This window comes from Motacilla alba, chromosome 26 (genome assembly GCF_015832195.1).
Source record: "Motacilla alba alba isolate MOTALB_02 chromosome 26, Motacilla_alba_V1.0_pri, whole genome shotgun sequence".
NCBI lineage: Eukaryota > Metazoa > Chordata > Aves > Passeriformes > Motacillidae > Motacilla > Motacilla alba.
This window is the reverse complement of record NC_052041.1, coordinates 1,778,617-1,791,344: the sequence shown is the minus strand read 5'-3', so window position 1 is coordinate 1,791,344 and position 12,728 is coordinate 1,778,617. Positions and strand designations below refer to the sequence as shown.

Genomic DNA, 12,728 nt, shown 5'->3' with positions numbered 1-12,728 from the left:
TGAATCCCACCCACTGCCAGCTCGGCTCGCTGCCGCTTCACGGCTTCACTTCCACCCTTATTTTTAATATAAGATATATTTTCGGAGCAGCTGGAAGGAAAACAAGCCTGAACTTGCCATCCTGAAGTACTTTCCAAAGCAGCCTGGAAATTCCCCGCGGGGATGAAGGACAAATCTTTCCTAATTAAAGCAAAAATCCAGCCCAGCACCGGGATGGCGATGGGAGAAGGGATCCACAGAGCCCCCTCTGCCTCCCGGGGTAAAATTGAGCCCATGGGCCCAAATCACCCAGGGGTGGAATTCTCTGACTGCAAGCAGGGAGCTGGATCCTCTTCCGAAGCAGCCCAAAGGGTTTAAACTGATTTATTCCTGCAGCTCCTCGAAAGGCCACTGCTTTAATTTATAAAAACTCAGAATTTTATCCAGCAGCGGCAAAAAAATTAACGGTTTTGATACTGGTTTGAATCGGGCTAAAATAACGTTAATTTTTATTTTCCTTTCTTTTATTTCCTCCTTGAAATGCAAAGGAGAAGTCCTTGAAAATCCAAGGAAAACCCCTTGAAATGCAGCAGAAAACGAAAGCGGCGAGCTCGGCGCTCCCGCCGGGTGAATCCCGTCCCGCGTTTGTTTCCACGGGATTCCTTCCCCGATTGTTGTTAAATCCTTAATTTACGGCACGGTTTGACACCAAATGCTGCTGCGGAGCCAGCACCGGGACAAAACCAGGAGCATCGAGGTTTCAACAGCACAAAAAACAATGAAGGGAAATTGCTAAAAATCGAATTTTTACGGAATTCGCTGTTTTGCTGGAAAAATTCCCTCCTTCCCAGGGCTGAGTGTCCATCTGTTATCCCCCCTTGCTGCAGCCACGCGCTTTGTGCGTATAAACTCCACAATCCCCATGTATTTATACAAATTTAGGGATTTATGCAGTCACTTGCATGTGATTTCCACATGCTCATCCCCATCTTCCTGTCATCCACGCACTAAACTCCATTATTTCAGAGTCCCTGGGCTGAGAACGTAAACTAACATGGAAATGCACTGGTTTGGGGCACAATTTAAATTATATTTGCATAGGATTAGCTTCCTAGGGAATATATCAGAATAGCTGTAAGTACGTATTTTTATATAAATATGAATTAATATTTAATTATGATTCTATATAAATATGCGTGTGTTAATTTGGAATGACAGAATTACAGAATCATGGAATGGTTTAAAGCTCATCTCACTTCACCCCCTGCCACGGCAGGGACACCTTCCACCAACCCAGGCTGCTCCAAGCCCCGTCCAGCCTGGCCTTAAATATTTCCTGGGATAAAAAAAATATTTAAAATATATAAAATAAAAAAATACAGCATTTATATTTTATACAATTCAACACAAACTAGTATTTATAATAATTTATAATATATATATATATATGGTCTGCATAATAATCTACATCAATAAATATAATTAATCTACATCAATAAATATAATAAATCTACATCAATCTATATCAAATATATACTATTATATATAATATATATAGTATACTTTATATACTATTATATATACTCTCTCTATATAATATATCTATTACATATACTCTAGTATTTTTATATATAATATAAATATTCTATATAATATTTAATTATATATATAATAATTAACATTTATATTATATATAATATTTAATTATAAATAATAATTAACATTTATATTATATATAATCTATATTATATTATATATAATTTATATTATATATAATATAAATACTATTTCTACCTAATATTAATATATTAGGTATAAGTATATAGTATATTTATATATATTTATATATTTGTTATATAAATATAATAATATATTGGGTATATATATACTTAATATATTAGGTATATTATGTATACATTATCATATAACACAAATATTTAATTTGTATCTAAAATACATCTCCAAAGCTATTCCCATGCCTGTGGAACACGGTGTGACCCAGCGGCGCTGCGGTTCCACGTGGGGGATGTTTGTGTTTGCACTTTGGCTCCTGTGCAGTCAGGATCGTTCCCTGCATCGTCAGCCTGGCAAAACCCCAAATCCAGCCTGGCTCTGGGGTCGCCAGGGGTCTGCAGCCCCAGCTCCCACTCCCTCACACCAAACAGCCTTTGACCAGCAAGGGATTTTATTTATCTCGATATAAAATATATATAAAAATGACTTTATTATTTCCCCGGGGAATTCAGTAATCGTTCCTGCCACCAGCGTGAACATTCCCGAACAAATCCCAGCGGTGGCTGGGGGTGAAGCTGTGCAGAGAGCTGGACACGAGCATCACAGGGTTTGGGGATGTCTGGGAGGTGGAGAGGGACGTGCAGACGGACAAGGACCGAGGGTTAGGGAAAACCAAACCTGAGGAAGGGCAGAGATTCCCGCCAGTGCCCCAGGATGGGTGTCCCTGGGACAGGGAGGGACAGGGATGGGTGTCCCCAGGACAGGGATGGGTGTCCCCAGGACAGAGAGGGACAGGGATGGGTGTCCCCAGGACAGGGATGGGTGTCCCCAGGACAGAGATGGGTGTCCCTGGGACAGGGAGGGACAGGGATGGGTGTCCCCAGGACAGGGATGGGTGTCCCCAGGACAGAGAGGGACAGGGATGGGCGTCCCTGGGACAGGGATGGGTGTCCCTGGGACAGGGAGGGACAGGGATGGGTGTCCCTGAGACAGAGGGACAGGGATGTGCCCAGACTATGCAGAGGATCCCACTGGAACCCTGAGGTGCATCCCCCAGGGATGGATCTCTCTGGGGATGGATCCCACCGGGAATGGATCTCCCCGGGAATGGATTCCCCCAGGAGCAGGGTAAGGTCCTGGAGCAGCCCAGCCTTGGAACGACAGCAGAGGAGCAGGAGCATGGCCCGCTGAATCCTGGCTGAATCCCACGTCTTCCTCAGGCAAGGGAAGGACCCCATGGGCATCCCCCAAATGCCCATCCCATAAAGGACAGAGGCAATGGCCTTTGTCTCGCTGTTCCAGATCCTTTTGCCCACACATGGTGCTTCCCCAGGCTGAGAAGAAACAGGAATTCTTTGCCTGGGATTGAGAGGAGCAGCAGAGCTGGAGATCACCCTCCAAGCCCTGCTCCAAGCTCGGTCCGGAAACACCCAACAGAGCCGGGAATGCTGCAGGAGGGAGGGGCCTTCAGTGCCTGATCACCCTTCGGACAGTGGTCCCCAGACCGTCCCTTCTGCCACCAGCCTGAAGCTGCCGTGTCGCACAGAGCCACGCTGAGCTGAGCTGCGCCCTGCTCTCCAGAGGAACCCAGAGCTCTTCCTCCACAGCCTCCCGGGAACGGGCTTTAGTCCCAAACTGCCAACAATAATAAAACCCGACTGGCCTTGAGCAAAAGCTGGACCGGGATGCCGACTGCTGGTCCTCATCCACCCCGCCTGACCTCAGGCTGGGAGGGAGCAGTGACCCCGGGGAAGGAGAAGCCGTTCCCTGCGCACCGGGCGCTGCTCCATCCCCCGCCGGCATTCCCGAGGCTCCGGCTAACGCTGCCGAGCCTTGGCCGTGAAGGGATGTTCCTGCAACCCACAGAGCTCTGCAAAGCCTCCCTGCCCCCTGCAGAGCTCTTCTGCGACAGCCCGCGGCCCCGGGGGAGGAGAGGCAGCGCTCAGGGATGGCTGGAGACAGGCGGGAAAGCAAAAGGGATGCGAAAAGGGAGGGGAAAATCCTCCCAGCAAGCAGGAGACAGGGCAAAAACAGCTTTTCCCCACACAGGATGCCATCAGAGTCCTCCTGCCTCCCTTGGTGGCTCTCTGGTGAGGCTCTCTCGGTGGAAGATCCCCTTAGAGCTGTGCCACAAAAGGTCATTTCCATGCGAGAGCCGGCCCAGCAGCTCTTCCCCTTACGGAGATGGAGTTGGGCACTGTGACGTTGTGAAAAGTTTCTCCTGGAAGCTTTTCAAGTCGGTGGGGTCATTCTTTGCCCAAAAATAAGCTGATCCACGGAAAATGAACCCCAGCGAGCAGCAGGAGCACCACAGGGACTGCCCTGCTGCAGTCAGTCCCACACTGGCACCCACCCACGGTGCCCCAGGAAGGGGCTGCACTTTTCAGCCTTTTCCCTGATCCCAAAGCACCCACCCCAGACATTCCCAAACCCAGGGGAACGAGGCACCCTGCTCTGGCTCTACAGAACAGGGCAGAGGGTTGGTGGCAGGTTCAGAAGGAGATCCTGGGGGCCCCCGTCCTCATCCCTGCCCACTGGAAGCACCAAATTCCTCAGCAGCTCCAGGAACCAACACGAATCCCCCAAAATCTCGCAAACCTCATGCTGCCTTCAGCTCCAAACACCCCAAATCCCACCTGCCCAGGACCTCTCCATGTGCCCAGGAGGGTCCCAGCAATCTCTGGAGCCTGGAAAAGCAGCACACCCTGAACCAGCCTGTCCTGGAGCAGCACACGTGGACAGACTCATCCCTCTGCTCTCAAGTTCCTTTGAATGTCAGCAGCAAAACTCGGAGAGCAACCTTAAAAACTAATAAGCCTTTCCAGGAGTTATGTTATGTTTAGTAATATTTAATGGCCTGCTGCGAGCCAGAGGCCTCCCAGTCCCTATTTAGCCATAATTTACAGCACCCTGTGAGCTGTGGACAGTCGAACAGGGAAAACCCTGGCAGCTCCAGCTGCTGCAGAGGGAAAGAGTCAGGGAAGGTTCGGGATGCCCAGGGAACATTGTGGGCATTAAAAGGGTGCCCATCCTACAAGGAGAGAGCCAGATCCTGTTTTGAAGCAGCCCAAGGGGTTTAAACTGATTTATTCCTGCAGCTCCTCGAAAGGCCACTACGTTAATTCGTAAAAACTTAGAATTTTATCCAGCAGTGGCAAATAAAAAAATGTTGTTTTGATACGGGTTTGAATAGGGCCAAAATAATGTTTGAAGAGGGGGCATTGCGTCCTCAGACCCCCTGTGCAGAGCCAGCCCCTCACAGGACTCTGAAGGGATAATTTTGAGCGCAGGATCTCAACGCTGCGTTTCTCACAAATGCAGATTCCTGAGCAGGGCTGGGAAATGCAGCTGTGATTTACACCACAAATCCACCACTCCTGCAGCAACAGCAGCTTTTCCAGTGACCAAACAACACATCGACCCCAGCCCCTGCCAAGACACAGAGGTGACATTTATGTCAGAAACTCTTAGAAATGAGATTTTCTTGTGATTCCAGATTTTCACCGTGCCTGGGTAACAAAGCCCTGCCCCGCGCCACCAATGAGAGCAATGATGTTATTTATGGTCAGCGTTATCCCCTTGTTCTGCTGTCGAACAGCACACATCTGGGACCCCCGGCTCCTCTCCTCCTCTCTTTGCTGCTCTCCTGCAGCTCATCCCCTCCCCACAACCCCCACACCTGCGGGGGATTTTTTCCTACACCCGGAGCAAGGAGCGGTGCCCAAGAATGAACTCAAAGTATTGAAAAACAGCAAATGGAGGGGTAAAACTTCACCCCTCAGATTCCCACTTAGTTCTTCAGGTCCCTTATTCAGCTCCTTCTCCAAGCCTTTGGATTCCAGATCTTTCCCCTCGTTTTGCACACAACACCCCCAAAGCTGCATCCTCCCCCAGCCCGGCCAAAGCTCCAGCCCTGGCGAGCAGAGGAGCAAAATGCAGGAAAAGGGGGGATAAAGAAATGCGAGCTCCGATCCACTCCAGTACCTGATGCCAAAGCCAGGCTCAAGCTGGGATGAGGGGATCCAAATCCTGGGTGTGGAAGCACCAGCAGGGACACGGGGGGAGCAGGGCAGGACCCCCTTGGTGCTGGGAGCCACCAGCCACCGCAGGGCCTGCTCCAGGGACACTGTGGGATCCTTTCTCCCTCATCCCGGGGTCACCATCAGCCCTGAACCAGCCTGCCCCAGGCCTCAGCCCTGGCTTTGGGCAGGGAAAGGCTGCAAAGGGACTCTGTAGAGCTCGTGAAGGGAAAATAAACCCCGGGAGTGACAGGAAAATGGAAGTTTCTCCCCTGCCTGGTATTTCTTGCTGCTATCAGCAGTGAGGGATGAAGTTTGGAATCAAAGAAGAGCCCTGGGTGTTCGGTGTATCTGGGAGATCCTGGGAGAGCAGGGACGGGGGAGCACAGCCCCTGCCTTGGTTCTGGGGGATCTGCCCCACGCGGGAAAGTGTCCCCGGCGGGGCAGGATTTGGGATTAGAGGGTTAACCGAGTGCTGGGAGGACGCACGTGACTGGCTGGGGGGTTGGGGGGGTGTGCGGGCTGGGGGGGCTGCGGGCCGATCCCTCCCTCCCCATCGCCCCCCCCCGTCCCCCTCCTCCCGGTGCCCCGCACAAAATCCGCTCCCGCGGCCCGTCCCCGTCCCCTCCAACCTGCGCCATGGAGACACCGGGCTGCCCGGCCTTCCCCCCGCCTAGCCGGCCCGGGGGTCCCCCGGGGCTGCCCCGGCCTCCCACCGCCTTCGCCCTCGGTCCGCCGGGGCCCCACCGGCGGCCGCCGCCGCTCAGCCCCCGGCCCGGCCGCTGCCCGCCGCTCCGGGCACAGCCGCGCTACCTGGGGGCGGCCAGCCCGGGCCCCCCCGCCGTGGCCGTGCATGGGAAGCCCCTGTACCCGGCCGGGGCTGCAGGTACCAGGGGAGCGGCGGGTGGATGGGGGGCCGGGGCCGCCGACCCCTCCCGGCGCCTTCTGCTTCTCTTCCCCCCTCTCGGGTTCCGCCGGGGGCCCCGGCCCTGACCCCCAAGAGCGTCATAGCGCTGACACGCTCTCCAGGGCTTCTCCGAGGCGGCGATGTCGCGATGTGGCCCCGCCGGGGACAGCCAGGGCGTCCCCCGACGGGAGCCGGAGCCGGGAAGGGCCGGCGCTGCCGAGTGTCGGCAGTGGGACTGTGTCGCGACAGAGACCGGGGTCTCCGGGCTGGTTCCCGTTCTCCAGAAACAACGGGGGAAGGGGAGAAAAGGCGGCGGGAGAGACCCGGCCCCGCTGCCGCGACGGCGGGGACGGCCCGGGGCGGGGAGCGGCGGGTCCGCGTTCCCGGGGATGGAGAGCGGCCGCGCTCCCCGGAGGAGGCTGCGAAGCCGCGTCCCACTCCGGTTCCCGGAGCCCGGCGGGCAGGACCGGCGGCAACAGCCGCGGTGCGGCCGCACGGACGGGCCCGGGGCTCCGAGACCTGGGGGAGGCCGGACTGCGGGGCCGGCAGCGCTGCCCGGTGCCCGGTGCGGAGCCGCAGCGCTCCCGGCTCCCGCGGTGCCTCGCTGCGGGGCAGTAACGCTCTCGTTCCCCGGTACCGGACTCCGGCGCTGCCGGTACCCGTGTCCGGAGCTCCAGAGCACCCGGTTCCCCTCGGGCCGGTTGTCCCGGGGCTCCGCAGCCGTCTCCCGGCTCGGGCAGGAGCCAGCTCGTCCCCGGCTTCTCCCGGCGCTCCTTTGCGCTCTCCCGGCCGGGCCCGTCGGGGGCTGCTCCGGGCTCCCACTTTCGCTTTAATATTACTCCCCCACTTCTGCTGGAATAGAAGCCAAAGGCAGAGCCTCGGGGGCGATGGGAACCAGGTGGGACCCGGCAAAGCCGCCTCGGGGAACAGGTAGAAAAAACCCCGAGAACGGCCGGGAGCACCGGGAGGGGCCCCGCCGCGGCGCTTACCTGCTCCAGCCGCGGCGGGGGGATGCTGCCGATCACGGGTGTTTCCTCCGGTTCCTGGGAGTCCTTTCCGTGCCCCCATCCCCTCACTAATGATCCTTTTGAGTTCCTTCCCCTCCCCATTATCCCAGGAATTGTACAGCTGTTTCACAGCTGCCGCCTTCCCCAGCGCCGCCAAATCTTTCGGGGGTGTCAGTTTAGGAAGGAGTGGGAGAAAAAATATCTGTATCTTCCCTTTGTCCCCCGGTGCCGCTGTGTTTATTTAGCTACGTGCCTGCGTCCCGCTCCTTCCTGCCTTTTCCTTCTTTCTGGCTATTTATTTATTTGTCTCCAACGCCAAAACCCGTGGGTCACTTGGAAATGCGCCGCGTTCTTTGAAAAAAGGGGGGAAAACCCAAACTCGGTGCTTTACGCAGCAGGATTTTATTTTGGTCAATTTTTCTTTAATTTTGGTTATATTTTGGTCTGCTCTTTGGTGAGGTTTGGGTTTGAATCATGAAAACCCTCCAGCCCAGCGGCTGAGCCCTTTGGAGGCCGGAGCAGGGAGGAAATGGCAATTTGGCCTCATTCCTTTGCCGTTATCCATGACCAGACAGGTCGGTACTGAGAGGGACGAGGAGCAATGGCCCCCCCAAACCTCCCCCAGATTACAATTCCTCATTAATTCAAAGCAGCTGGATCGGGGCTTGGCGGCTCCATAGCCCCCAAATTGCCTTAATTAGAAAACAACCAAAAATCCAAAGCGAAAGGCTGCGGTGGGGGCTGCTTTGGGGAGCCCTGGGGGGCTCTGCAGGGATGGGGACCCCATTTCCCCGCTCTGTTGGGATGTGGTGGGGAGGAGGATCCATCCCAAAGGAGGCATTTCCCCTCCTGGCTGTGGGCCTGATCCTGCCCCTCTGAGGTTCCCACCTGCAGGACCCCCAAATCTGCAGACTGGGGTGGGATCGGGGCAAACCCAGCATTTTTAGGTTGTCCTGTCCCCAGGTGACACCTCTGTGTCCCCTCAGCCGATGGGGGACCCCAAGGCACCCCTCCCCATCTGCTAAGTCCCCGCTCACTTCTCCTTTCCCTGGCTCAGCCCATCGGGGTCCCAACAGCACCCAGAATCTTTGGGAGCTGCCAAGCTCTGCGTGTCCCCATGTGGGGACAAAGGACCCTCCTGGGGGTACAAAAGTGGCCCCCAAAACTCATGGCAGGGATTTTCCTCCTCGATCCCATTCCATCACCCACCCCAGCAATGCAGCAGCACTGAAGGGATGGGGGGAGCCCCAGATTTCTTGCTCTGCTCCCAGAGGAGGGGGAGGAAAGGGAGCTCTTCTTCAGCAGAAAAAGCAGGGCAGCGTTTTTTACTCCTTTCCGAGAGTTTTCCTGGGAGCTGCAGCTCCAGGGAAGGGCTGGCTCGGGGGCAAAGATCTCCCCCTGCACTATCTGGGGCACCGGGGGCTGGATATGGCCCAGGCTGGGCTGGGTTCGGGGTCACTGCTGGGCCCCGTGACTCTGCTCTGGGCTCTGAGCTGGGCTGAGGCACCAGCCTGTGCAGGAAGGGAGTGGGAGGGATGAGGAGAGTGGAGCACAACTGTCTGCAAAAAAACCCTGTGCCACCTCCTGTGCCCCGTCCCCAGGCAGTCACAGCATGCCAGTGGGACGCTGAGCACCCTGCTCCAGCCAGCCTTCCCCCACCTCCAGAGGCTTTTCCTGCTGGCAGCTCTGCAGGGAGCATGGATTTTGCCCTTCTCAGGGATGGGTTTGCCCTGCCGTGTGTCCATGCTGAGCCCTTTCTCCTGGGGCAGTACCTTGAGGACAGGACGGGATGGGACAGGAGGGGATGCCGTGCCATGCCAGGGCTGTGGCACAGACAGTTCTGGGCTCCCTTGACACTGTTAACACCCCTGGTGCTGTGCCTCTCCCCCCCAGGTGAAAAGGGCTGCAAAGGCGGGTTCCAGGCGATTCCCACAGCCTGCAGGGTCCCCCCGAAAGCCCCGGAGGACTTGGGGTGCCCCCTGGCAGCACCCCTGGGCAGCCTCCGCGGCTACGGGATCCCCGAGCTCCCCGAGCCCCTGGGCAAGAGCAAGAGCAAGAAGAGGAGGAACAGGACGACCTTCAGCACGTTCCAGCTGGAGGAGCTGGAGAAGGTTTTCCAGAGGACGCATTATCCCGACGTCTACGCCCGGGAGCAGCTGGCACTGCGCACGGACCTGACCGAGGCCAGGGTGCAGGTATGGGCACAGAGGGACGGGCACGGGCACCCTGGGGGCTGCCAGGAGGGGGGTTTCTCCTGTCTGCGAGGTGACGCTGAGATAGAAGCTGTTTTCCCATGAAAATGCTAAATCCCAGACGGATCATCTCGCGCCATGCATCCTCTGCACCCTCTGCCGTGGTGTGGGTGCCTCTGAACCCTCTGCACTCCCTCCGTGGGCAGGCACCCAAAGGGTGGGAAGTGCCAAAATTTGGGAAGTCAGTATCAACCACCCCCCCTCAGAATGCCCTCATCGTGATGCCCCCATCGTGATGCCCCCCATGCCCCCACGATTCCCAGCCACCCTCCCCAGCTCAGCTCCTCCGGTGCCAGCCCGGGAGAGGAATCCCGGGAGCTCGGCGTGGGTGGGGCTGGGGTGGCACATCCCGGGACCTGGGGCAGGGTGGGACCGACCCTCCCTCCCCGGCTGCGGTGTCCCCATGCGGTCTGAGGCTCCAGGTGGCAGGGGGCAGCTGGAGGGGGCTCCCAGCAGGGAGGAAATGAAGGTGGAAGGTGAGGAAGGGAGCAGGGAGCAGCCGCGGGGAGCTGCCATCCCCAGGATGGGGGACAAGGCACAGGCAGGGCAAGTGTCCCCAGGAGCCCACCGGAGCCTCCGAACCCAGATTTGGGGTGGACTGAGATGAATCCACCCGCAGCCAGGAGAGCCTCAGGCCAAGTACCCGGCAGGGCATCCTCCTCTCCGGGCGGTGCTGCTGGAGGAGGCCCCACCCCAGCACGGAGGGACATGCAGACGGGACATCAGCGCCCAAAAAGCCTCATTCTGACGCAAAATCTGGGATAAACAAGTCCCAGAAGCAGCAGGGAGGGGAAGGATCATGCACGGAACGGGACAAGATATTCCCGGGGCTGGTAAAGGCCAGAGAGCCGCAGCGCTGAGCACAGAGCAGCTTCCTTTGCTCGGCTCCGGCTCCCCGGAGCGCTGGGGCACCGTGCCCGGCCCCTTCTGCTGCTGCTGGGAGGAGCGCGGGGCTCGGCAGGAGGCTGCAGTGGGCAGGGGAAGGGTCCCCGCACCTCAGCCCCCTCCTCCGTCCCCAGGTTTGGTTCCAGAACCGCCGGGCCAAGTGGCGGAAACGGGAACGGTACGGGAAAATCCAGGAGGTGAGAGATGGCTCGGGAGCTGCTCCAGCCCTGTGTGCCCCACTCCCGGGGGAGGGAACCCGTCCCATAGCACCTGGGGGTGCCCACATCACCCATTCCGGCCCTCCCCACCATCACCCATTCCTGCCCCCCCACATCACCCATTCCTGCCCCCCCACATCACCCATTCCTGCCCCCCCATATCACCCATTCCTGCCCCTGCCCTCCCACCATCACCCATTCCTGCCCCTTCTGCCCCCACATCACCCATTCCTGCCCCCCCACATCACCCATTCCTGCCCCTGCCCTCCCACCATCACCCATTCCTGCCCCCACATCACCCACTCCTGCCCTCCCCACCATTCCTGCCCCTTCTCCCCCCCGGTTTTCCCCACCCTTGGGAGAAGCGCGGCCCGGGATGGGAAAGAGGGAGGATCGCATTCACCCCCGCCGGAAGATGCTGCTTTATGTCCCGCTCCATTTCCCACGGGAACACGCCCTCTGGGGCAGGTTTTCGGGTCCTCCTCCCGAAGACCCCCTTTAGCTCTCCCCCATCCATCTGTGCTTCCCGCTCCCCCTTTTCTGTAAAACTGCCTTTCCCCACTATCGAAAAGCACAAAAATATTTAAAACTCTTCATGCGCATCCCTGGAGCCAGACTCTCCCGGGAGGAACAATTCAACCAGGGTTCAACCCCCCCAGGGGCAGAAAACCGAGCGAAGGATCGCTCCCTTGGCACCCCGCGGGTGAGGGGATCTGAGGGGGGCGAGGGGAATCCAGCAGGGCTGAGAGGGATCACCGGAGGGAATCCTGAAGGAGGAGAGTGGGATCTAAGGGAGAATGGGAACGGAGGGGAACCGAGCGAGGTGTGATGTCCCCACCCTAATTTTGGGCTTTTGTTGTTGGTGTTGTTATTTCAGCTGCAGAACAACCTGTGGCCGAGCCCTGGGAGCCCCCCGGGGCTGCTGCCCCCCGAGAGCATCCCGTCCCCCTGCATGTCCCCGTACCCCCCCGCTCCCAGCAATGGCTTCGTGGGCATTCCCGCGTCCCCGGGCCCCCACCCCGGCATCAACAGCCTCTACTCCCTGCACGGGCTGCCCCCCCCGGGCCTGGCCCCCCACCCCTTCGAGCCGCCCGCCCAACACGACTACAAGGCGCCCACCCTGATGCCGCTGAGGATGAAGAGCAAAGAGGGGGCCGGGAGCCTCCTGAATTGGGCCACATGACCTCCCCCCCGCGGGATGGACACGGAGCCCTCGTCCCCCGGAGTGTATCCCCAGCCCAGGGAGGGGGGTCAGGCTGCTGGGGTCACCTTCACCCCCTCTCTGCACCCCCCGAGCGGCCCCCACCCCCGCTGAGAGGAGCCCAAGGGGGGCTGTGGGGAGGAGAAAGAGGAGCCCCCAAACCCAGGCTGCCCCAGCAGGGCTGGCGCTGGCAGCTCGGCACCCCGAGATGGCTCCCCCAGTTTCCCGAGCCCTCCCAGCACCCTCAGGACCGGGTTCGTTGGATATTCCCGGTGCTTGCCCCACCCTGCCCGAGCCGGGCACTGCCAGCCGTGGGTGGGCAGAGGACAGGAGTGTGGAGCAGCAGGGCAGCAGAGGTTTGAGGGCAATTCTCCCCTCCCCAGCTGAAATGTGGCCGCTCACCCCCTGCCCTGCACAACCAGCAATGGCAGAAATCGGGCTCTTCCTCTCCCAGTCCCATACTGGGAAGGCTGGACTGGGACAGCTGCTGCTCACTGGGGGTTACTGGGGCAGGGCCAAGGAGCCC

The 12,728-nt window shown here is 58.1% G+C and overlaps 1 protein-coding gene across 1 annotated transcript; it reads left to right on the top strand.

The window, feature by feature from the left end:
• Positions 1-6,371: 6,371 nt before the first annotated feature.
• Positions 6,372-12,184, top strand: ALX3 (ALX homeobox 3). Its single transcript, XM_038162305.1, has 5 exons — positions 6,372-6,618; positions 6,924-7,253; positions 9,540-9,841; positions 10,918-10,980; positions 11,879-12,184. Exons 1-5 carry the CDS (start codon positions 6,372-6,374, stop codon positions 12,182-12,184), a joined length of 1,248 nt encoding a protein of 415 aa, XP_038018233.1.
• The last annotated feature ends 544 nt before the right edge of the window (positions 12,185-12,728 follow it).